This window comes from Odontesthes bonariensis, chromosome 17 (genome assembly GCF_027942865.1).
Source record: "Odontesthes bonariensis isolate fOdoBon6 chromosome 17, fOdoBon6.hap1, whole genome shotgun sequence".
Lineage (NCBI taxonomy): Eukaryota > Metazoa > Chordata > Actinopteri > Atheriniformes > Atherinopsidae > Odontesthes > Odontesthes bonariensis.
The window spans coordinates 20374298-20384492 of record NC_134522.1 but is presented as its reverse complement, the minus strand read 5'-3'; the positions used below and the strand labels follow the sequence as shown (position 1 = coordinate 20384492).

Below are 10195 nucleotides of genomic sequence, written 5' to 3'. Positions count from 1 at the left end.
TGCTGCCGACAGTTGTGAGATTCCTTACTGCCAGTGGAATGGGCCTGTTGAACCACACGAGAAATGCGTAACAACACACTAAGCAAAAGTCGTGTGAGCAATGGTTCTCCACTAATTTGAGTCCAGTTAAGCTTGAAATGTTTTATTAGATGTAATCAGGCCATCCTTATCGGTGAGCATAATTTGAAGGCAAATTGTGGGCCAAAAACAAAAACCAAGGGTTTTTTAGTCCAATTCTGTTAAATGCAAGACACATTAAGGGGTAAATCTATGAGTGATCACCGGGTGTGGCGAGGCTGACTGGGGGGTGTACCACTCTTAATGAAACTTTCCTGGTAGGCAAATCAAACACATTTTTTTTTTATCCTTCATATTGTATTCTGTTAATTTGCTGTTCCACATAAGCACGAACAAATGACCACTCTCAATCAGGTCTTTTATTTGTAAGGCACCAGAGAAGCTTCCTTACTGCTAAAAGTATGATTCATTCTCATAAGAGTACACAGTTGCTTGCTTACATGTTTTGTTTTTTTTCCATCCCAGGGATTTTGAAATGCGTTTAGAAACACATTCAACAGTTTTTTTCATTTCCACAAAAAAAAGAAAGCGGGGGAGGGGAGGGATAAAACATTTACAAACCTAGAAACAATGTTACGTTTTACAATCTACCGAGAGCGAACAGGAGAGACAAAAACAGGAAAAACATGGTATACAACATTGTGCCTCCATACTGTAGGCTCATTATGCGCGCGCGCACACACACACCCAACACTAAAGTCTTCCATGATACACATGTTAAAAAGCAGCTTTGAAACGTACAAAAATGCTTTAAAAAATATGTATATTGATATATTCATATGTATACAAATTGGCCCTTCACAGCAAAAAACAAACACACAAACAATTCACATGTCCGAGTTTTGCCAAAAAAGGAGGTTTTCTACAGAGACCGAACGTGAGCAGTGTGGCGTGCAAACGAATGATCAGTTCCCGAGCTCTGTATACGACAGACAGTCAAACTCTCCAAACAGGGAAGCCTTTCGCCCCCTCCAACACGAGCGCAATCAGGAAGAACAACAGTAAAAGAGCGCGTGGAACCCCAGCTGAAGCGATTTAAAAAATGAAATTACGGGGGGGGGGATTTTTCCGCTCTCATCTCGGAAAAATCAGTTTGTCGAAGCTCTGGAACGCGCTCACACTGTTGAGGCCTGGAAACGAAAATAGGGGAAAGGAGCACAGGAGTCGAGAAGAGAGCAGACCGCCCTGGACCTTTTCAGATGCTTCCAATGACACCTGCCTTGCTGACTTCATGCTGGGCTCCAGAGCACTGCTGCCCTCTGCTGACTACACAGTGAACTTTTCTCCTGCGAGGTGTCGGCCGTGTCCCAGTTCAGTCCTACATACCAGCTGAAAGCATTATGCACATAGTTTTTGTATGCAACAACTAAACACATGTGACATTCGACTCACCGGATGACAATGACAGAAACAATTACCTGTTCTCAGACGTGCACCCGGATTTGCTTAAGCCAACAATCAACTCTTTTTTTTCCCCCCAGCTGCGAGCAGCTGCTCGTGTACTGTTCTGAATGAGGAGAGTGTAAAACGGTGTTCTTTGTTGGAGTATACTTGATTTCCCCCCCACACACACACACACTTCTCCCGTGCAAGCACTCAAAAAAAGCAAACAGAAAACCAGCGTTTCAAACCCATGCCCACGCCTACAATCTCCGAATTCATTTATTTACAGGGGTAATGTTTAATTGGACAATGAGCCATTTTCGGCCTACAGAACGCACGTGGAGGGGGCGTGTTTACAGCGTGACGACGCAAGGCTTGCGAGCAGGCTAAAGAAAGACTGAATTTGAAGCAAAACTAAAAAAGTAAGAACGACCGAGTTCAAAAAGGAAGTGTGCAGGCTGTTTTTACAAGGGGAAAAACTCTAAGTAAGACCATCCAGATACAGTACACCGTGTAGTAACATGTGCTGTATCACAGCTTGTGACAGATAAATGTTGGAAATACAGTTTCTAGTTCTGTTTGTAGTAACTTTGTAAAAGTGGGTGTGTGTGTTTATTCTTATTACCGAGGAGCACGTTCCTGTTGTTTGCAGAGCTTTAGCAACTTAAGACATTTAAAAAAAAAAAAAAAAAAAGGGATTTTTTTTTTGTTCTTTTGTTTTTTTTAAGGAAGAGTTCACACATATCTAACAAGACAGGAAAAGGCAGGTGTTTGATACAGTCTTAGCACAAACTGAAGAGCTATACAAAACTTGAAAAACACACAGTACTCCTCTCTGTCTCGGTTTTGAAATTCAGATCCTGTTCAAGTTTAGCCTAAAACCGTTTTCAAACCAGCTGTGGCGTGTTTAAAGGGGATGGTTTAACGTGGGTACACAGCCAGGCCCGCAGGTACAAAGTCGGTCGCGTCCAGTCGAACACGCAGGCACCTTTTAAAAGGTGTATTTAGACTCTAGCTGTACTTTCATGAAAACATGTTGCAATCTTTCTTTCTTTTTTCCCCCCCTGAGCTCCAACTCTTTGATCTAAAGATGAGTCAATCCAATGTAACGCATAGCAGCAACAGCTAACCCATTAAACATAAATTAACTGAACTACAGATTTCTGGGCACGAATGCACCTGACAAGCTAGAAGTCCAATCAAAAACATTACACTAGACATCAGAGTAAAATGTATTTTGGCTCATAGAGCGTGAATTAATGATAGGACAGCTTTATCTAATGTTTTTTTTTTTCATTTGGAAGAAAAGTAAATGGAACTATTGTGCGTCTTACTTTGAGGGGGTAAAAAAAAGTTCCAGCGAACTGGGTTGTTCTTCGAAACTTCTTATTGTGACTGGAACACGGCAGCGAGTGAAAAACAATCAGAGGGACTAGAGAGGACATGGAAATAAACACCGAGACGAGCCCAAAAAAAATTAATCTGAGAGAGGCAGGTTCGTGTTCAAGAGGCTGCCGATTTTGTATCCTCCTCACATGTCTCCAAATGGGGAAACTTTATTCTTGGCTTAACCCTAACAACAGTGGCTTACACTAAAAGTAAAGAGAAAGAAAAAAAAAAGCATCTAATAAAAGCGTAGAAGCCAGAACCGAGTCTTTTACCACTAAAGAATAAGAACATTAACTCTGAGTTTCAGACTTTCCTCCTCTGCACATCCAGAAGTTTCAGCTCCGTCCTCTTTGCTCATCATCATCATCATCCCTGCGGTTACTCTTCTACAACATTCAGCAGCCAGACTTACATCAATCACCATTTACAGTTACAACCTAAACTTTTTTTTGTTTGTTTGTTTTTTTGTGTTTTTTTTGTGGGTTTTTTTCTTCCAAGACTTGTGACACCTCATACCGTCCCCCATCCAAACCTCCTCGCTGTGTCTTCGCTAGTCTGACTTGTCTCCATCCTCTCCTCTGGGCGCTCTCTCCGCAGCTTCTCTGGCCTTGTCCTCCTTCACCGCCTGCGGCTGGCCGTGAGAGTAGTTGGCCAGGATGGAGGAGAGGGAGAGCAGGCCGGAGTTGGAGGAGACGGCAGGCAGAGAGGGTGGGGTGAGGCCCAGGGGCAGCGGGGTCACGGGCAGGGCCAGACCCTGGAGCTGGGACAGGTGCTGCACCTGCAGCTGTTGCTGCATTAAACACAAACAATAAAGGGCCACTGCGTTAAGATGCAGTGAGGCAATAACAGGTTTACCAGTTACTGTAAAAGATAACTAAAACAGGAGTCATCTACCTGCATCTTGTTTTTTCTGGAACACATTCTGTGGCTAAGCTACAGTCATTTCAATTCACACAACACAGTATTCTGTCGTTGTTTCACATCTGTATTTCCTGTGCACATCAGCAGAAGATATACTGAAATACTTCTAGACTTAATTTACTACTGTGAAGCAGAAGGGAAAATGTAAAATAGATGGACATAGTGTATGTATGTATGCACGGCCAAATTCATCCAGAGTAATGCAAAATTTTTAGTTCTTTTTAAAATACTTTTTTTCCCGCCAAAGACACGTTTGAAGCAAAAACTTCACTTGTTCATATGCTCATTTGAAAACTTGTGAAGCCGAGTTTTGTTGTGAGACCGCCGTGAATCTTCTACTGATGATTCGGTGTCTTCGGTGTCAGAATATGTTGCAGCAGCATCTGGTGGACGCTTGGAGTTAAGGCTGCGTCGGAAATCATTGGTTCTGCTCACCCTTATGATGGAGTTCATCTCAGGAGGTGTGACCTGCTTGGCTCTCTCTATGGCGCCCATGACTTGCTGCTGGTGCTGAAATAAAGATTCTTGTTCAAGCAGATGCAAAGAGAGGGGTGTTTCACATGACTAACAATGATAAGCGTGTGTCATATCTGATTTTCCAGTTGTTCATATTAGTCCTAAAAAAGGATTAAAAGTGGAGCGAGTCAAATAATTGAAAGCGTAGCATCAGAATGGAGACAACGCAAGGAAACCCGCAGCTTATTTTTGAATTGTGTGATCCACTGCAAGTCAAAGTGGGGGAAATACATGAAGGTGTGACGGTCAGTACCTCCTGCGACAGGTACGGCAGCACCTGAGCACAGATCCCATTCAGTCTCTTCACTATTTCAGCCTGCAACGAAAAGAGCAGCAAACACACCTTCAGACCAGCAAACCACCAGAAATCTCCCAACAAGAGGAGGATGAATGGTAAGAAACTGTGACTTACCTGTTTGTGCATTTCAATGTTCAGCCCGTAAGACATTTCGTAATACTGTGACACACAGAGGGTGACAAAGATGAGTCATTATCAAGCATTTTCCACATCTTTTTTTTTTTGTGTCACTTTAACAAAAATAATCCTTCAAAATTAGAGCATACTCTCCGATATCAACCCATTTCATTTCCGATATGAGCGATCTATTGGGACGTAGATATTTTCATTTCATTTGGCAGCTGTCGAGGTCTGCGGCTCGGGTTTGAAAGTGTGGAAGTTATTAAGCGAAACGTGTTGCTCAGCTGATCTCCTTTACAAAGAAAATCCGTTGTTGACTCAGGGTGAGAGATGAGGCCACATCTCACCGACGAGAGTCAGCGCCACACTTACCATGATATAGTGACGCTGCATCTCGGACTTTTCAGAGGCCAGTTTGTCACACTCCAACTTCAAACTGCAGATAACATTGAATGAGAACAGTAAAGATCAGTTCCAGTTAAGGGAAAAGTTACGCAGCTCAAGTTTCATCTTCAGACAGTGAGCGACCGCTTAGCGAAAAAGCAGAAGACATGTTTGTTTGTTCGTACCAGAACAATAAAATAAAATAAAATAAAAACACAAGTGAAGCTGAGATGGAACAAGAACTTTTTAAAGTACACCAAAATGTTTCTGCCCAATGATAAATATGTTTACAGCAAATGCTGCTGAGAGACAAACATCATCTTAAAATGTCAACTTTAAAACATAACAAGCAACATCTACAGCTGATGGAAGAGGACCAAAACCGAGCTCGACGTATAGATTAAGGAAGAGGGTAAAAAAAAAAAAGAAAGAAAAAACAAATAAGAGAAAACCTAAAGTGATCTGACAAACACTCCATCTTCGCATAAAGTATGAGCCCATTTTTTTTTCTCGTCAACTTCATCGAATGTCTTAATATACACTTATTTCTGGATCTCAAAACTGGAACACACTCAAGAAAATAAATGGGACGGAGGAAATTCTAGGTAAATAAATAAATAAATAAACAAACAAATAATTCAAATAAGAGCAATCGGGAGGAATTTCAGTGTGTAAAGGGCAAGGCATCAAGCCTAAGCTGGACACCTGCGATCCTCGCTCCTTCAGACAGAATTGCATCCAAAACAAAAAAAGAAGAATCATTGCGTTATAGTCATTAGGAGTCAGTATTGACTTCTCTGGGCTCGGACTTCATCTGGGATGGACCATCACACAGTGGAAACCTGATTTTGTGGTCAGGTCAGATCAACCTGTATCCAAAATCTTCTAGGGAGGAAACGGAAACGCGTGCTGCAGACCAAAGACAAAAAGGACCACCCAGACTGTTATCAGCAACAGCAAAAGCTCGCTCATGCCCCTGCGATGGCCACATTACTGTTCACTAAGATTTTAGAGCAGCATGTGCTACCTGCCTGTAAGGCAACATCTTTTCCAGGGACGTCCACGCATTTTTAAATGAGACTACGCACGCATTCTGCACACATTACAAGGGCCTGGCTGCAGAAGAAGAGTGTACAGGTACTGGGCCGGCAGGCCGGCAACTCACTGACCCGTCCGTCCCCAATAGAGAGCGGAATTATTTTTAAAACAAAAATGGTGACAACAGTGCTGCACATGCTGAGACATGCACGCAGGAAGAATGGGTCGGTAAAAAGAAGAAGAAAGAAACTGTTCATTGCTTGTTATCCTAAATGCATTTTTGCGTTTTTGCGAAAAGGAATGAAAAACACTACGTACAAGTAGAATAAGCTTTACCGTCCTAACTTTTTTGGAACATGTCGCTGCCTTGAAATGAAAAAAAAAAAAATGAAGGGATGTATATCAACCAATGAAATGAAGTTGACGAGAAAAAAAATTAAATACATTGGGTTCATACTGTCTACAAAGCATGAATGTGATCATGCTTTGTAGACAGTCCTTCTTCCATACAGTCCCAACTTTTTCTGATTTGCGGTTTCCCTTCTTCTAAATAAGCGGAAAACTGCCTTGAATGGAGCTATTCCACCAAAGTTTGTTCTCGGAAATGCAGTCTCCTCAAAGCGACAACATAGCGCGCGCGCATGCTGGTGTTAACTGCTCACCTGTGGTACTGTGCTTGGAGGAACTGGAACTCATCCTTGATGCGGTCACAGGAGTCGGAGGTGGTGAACTTCAGAGGTTGACCGGACTGAGAGGACGCCTTGAGAAACACAGCACAGACATCCTTCCATCAAACCCAGAAATGCGTTCTCTCACTTTGGACCGCTCCAGATCCAGGCCCATGAGTCTCAAACCTGCACTTGGATTCGCAACCTTCGCTCTCCAACGTTACGGACTGGTGAGCAAGGAAAGAAATAGACTCGCCCTTCGCAGACAGCTGGCCACGTGTACATATGTGCCCACACTGCTGCAGTGTGCATGTTTTAATCAGAAACAGCAGCTTGATCTCTGAGATTAACACTTGAAGAGGATAGGCTAAATGAATGTCAGCCCTGAACTGCGCTTCATCTTGGGACAGTACGTTGGACTGACAGTAAACTACCATCAACCAGAGTGGAGTTGACCTTCACTGCGGTCTAAAAGAAACTGATACGAGACATCCGATGGCACAGAAACACCAACCTCCTCTTTCAGGAATACAAAGTGTGTGTTGGAAAAGGAAATTTGTTTACATAAGGCTGAGTGTGCCCTTGCAGACCGTATGCGGGTGGCATTTACAGGCTGGTTATGTATAGACTCCACCGAAACCATCAGCACAAAGCTGTAATCCAGGGTTTATCTGGTTCCCTAAACCTCATTACTCTCTAAATAAGTGGCACAAGGGCAAGAGGTTTCCAGCTGGATTATGGGATTGAGCGGCAAACAAGGAGTCATCCGGTGTCGCAGAGGTCAAAGCTCTGCGTCGGAAGTACAAAACCGGAATCAATGAATTCACAACGCTATTTGGTCCAGTTAAAGCAAAAAAAAAAGATCAAATGAGAACCAAATTAAGCGTGTCACAGGATGGCAGAGAGCCTGGGCCCTTTAAGGAGGGGTCACCTCGATTAATATTAACATCTTTTCCATCACTGGTTATTGACCAAGCGCCTCCCATCCTAAAAAGCCCAAACTCACTCGCTTATAAGTGCTAATATGTTAAATGTGGTTCTTCTTTTCATCAATTCTTGTGGAATTGCATTACAAGTTCAAAGAGATCCACTCTGAAATCAAATGGAGGAAAAAAACCGAAAGAGGAACTTGGAAATGCAGAAGTGAAACGCCCAGTCAGCCGATAATGTGCAATGAAATCCAACCGGCACCATCTGCTTCACAAGCAAGGACACACTCTGCAAGACCAAAGCCATGGAATTATTCATGTTGCCACTGAATCTCATTTCTAATGGCTGATTTCACTGCACATAACAGGAGGATGTTAGTCAGAGGTCTTGCTTTTTGTTCCTGATTCAGACTGTGCTGAAATCTGTCCTAACGCACAGCAAGTATGCTGCTTCGGGCACACTCTGGTTAATTTACCACATATCTTCTATCTGCTTTATCGATAAGAGAAAACAAAACCCACTGGGTGTAAATTAAGCATAGGTTGTTACAAATATTTTGCTTTGAAAGTATCTGGTGGTGACACGACGAGGTGAAATGGCAAGATGTGTCATAAATAGTTTCATAATGGCATTGTAGCCTTCTGAATCTTGATCTCTAATCACACGTTCCCACGCCTAACACGCATGTTGGAGTTGGCTGTGGTGCTTCGGACAATGCCCGGTGCCATTTTCTGTTTATGCTATATGTTTAATGCAGATAATCAGCTGTTCTGAGGTCAAAATATAAACATTTCAATTCAGTATTAATTCAAGAATAAGAGTTGAGGTGCAACTACAGGTTGATGGTCATTGCAGATTAATGTCTCGATTAGCAGCTTTGGACAAAGAAAGGTCTGAAAAATTAGTGATTTTTATCTCAGTGAATCTCAATGTGTCAGCATACAAAGGGTTCGTTTCACTGAGTATCCAAAACTCAGTCATTTATTCAGTTAAATATTCGGTTAGTGGACAAAGAAGACAAAGACAAAACCCTGAGTGCCCACAGCTGAAGCCAGTAAAATGTTGGGCTTTTTAATTTTGGTTTTTCCTTTAGCAAAAACTCTGCTTTGAGCTTTCCTTTCCTCTGTCGTAAAATGTACAGACTCCATGTGAATGTGGCTTTTTTTTTTTTTTTTTTTTGTATCATTCTCTGACATTTTGGAGACCAAGACATCCATTTTGGAGCTAATTTCCCTTTTTGTTGTAAACTCACCCACTGAGTTGCAGTGTTGCATACGCCATGGTGTGTTGCCAGCACTATAAGGTGAACACGACTGAATCACGCTGTCTGATTTAACCTCACCGACCAACCATTGACTTGAATTAGCTGTTTTGAATTAAGGCTAGCTAACGACAGGCTGTTTACAGCCGCAAATACAGGCCCCAAAAAGCGTTATGGCTACCATCTACAATGCTTTAAAGTTTTAAGATACCTTAATTTAACGGTACAGACGTGGTAAGGAGATGCAGGGAGGTCTGGCATTGTGAGACTTGCTGACAGCTACCTGCAACCAGCAGCGCTACTGCTTGTATCAGCTGTCGGCTGCTAGCTAGCGTTAGCTCAGCTTCTACCCGGGACAAGTTCAACCAACCAACTTACCGAGTGCCTTGATTGAGGAAACATCATGTCAGCAGTGTGTATCGCCGGGTTTCCTTGGTCAAATCGAACAACCAGGCTAGCTGGCTAAGCTAACAGGTCCCCAGATGATATTAAATGACTGGAGACGCTATTCGCACTTTGTACTCTGTCATCCTTTAAAATAACATTAGCTAAAGTCAAAGCAGCGGCAGCCGAAGATCGTCGTCTGATCTTTGCAGTCAGAAACGCCGCTGTTTCCGAGGACGAAGGGGTAAACGAAAAGAAAAGAATTTTCAAAGGAACACCAGGTCTTAGGGAATAACGATAATGCTACACCTCCCCGGGGGAAACCCTGGATGTTGACACATGAGCCCCAGACTTTCCTCTGCTTTGAAGAGAGGAGCAGCATCACCCGGAACACAAACCGCGGAGCAGCGGAGGAGCGGGCGCCCCGTGTGACGCAGAGCTGAACTGCCGCCAGGGCCGCGCACAGAGACAGGGCGGCTGCACAAAGAGAGACACCCCGGGCTGGCGCCCCAAAACGCCATTTTAAAGTGCTTTAGTTGTTTATTGATAGAAAAAATAAACTAACAAGAAAATAAGATCATTTTTTACTATCAAACTACAGCCTCAACAAAAGTAGGAGAGTTGTTTGTGTAATGTACATGTTTGTGGATTGTCATATTTTGTATAAAATATTATATATTTCATACATTTATGATAACGAGCCTGATATCTTATATATTTATTTATATATATAAGTATATATATTAGAGAGAGAGATGACAATTATATTTGTTTCTCTTTATATTCATGTATTTTTAATGCTTCTTCCACTCCCTGCTGCAATGC

At 42.6% G+C, this 10195-nt stretch overlaps 1 protein-coding gene across 1 annotated transcript; it reads right to left on the bottom strand.

The window, feature by feature from the left end:
* Window positions 1-419: 419 nt before the first annotated feature.
* Window positions 420-9759, bottom strand: LOC142366749 (TLE family member 5-like). The gene is made up of 7 exons (XM_075448709.1): window positions 9365-9759; window positions 6790-6887; window positions 5078-5141; window positions 4700-4744; window positions 4541-4603; window positions 4207-4281; window positions 420-3640 (listed from the first exon to the last, which is right to left on the bottom strand). The coding sequence occupies exons 1-7, from the start codon at window positions 9389-9391 to the stop codon at window positions 3401-3403; spliced, it is 612 nt and encodes a 203-aa protein (XP_075304824.1). The 5' UTR covers window positions 9392-9759; the 3' UTR covers window positions 420-3400.
* Between the last annotated feature and the right edge of the window lie 436 nt (window positions 9760-10195).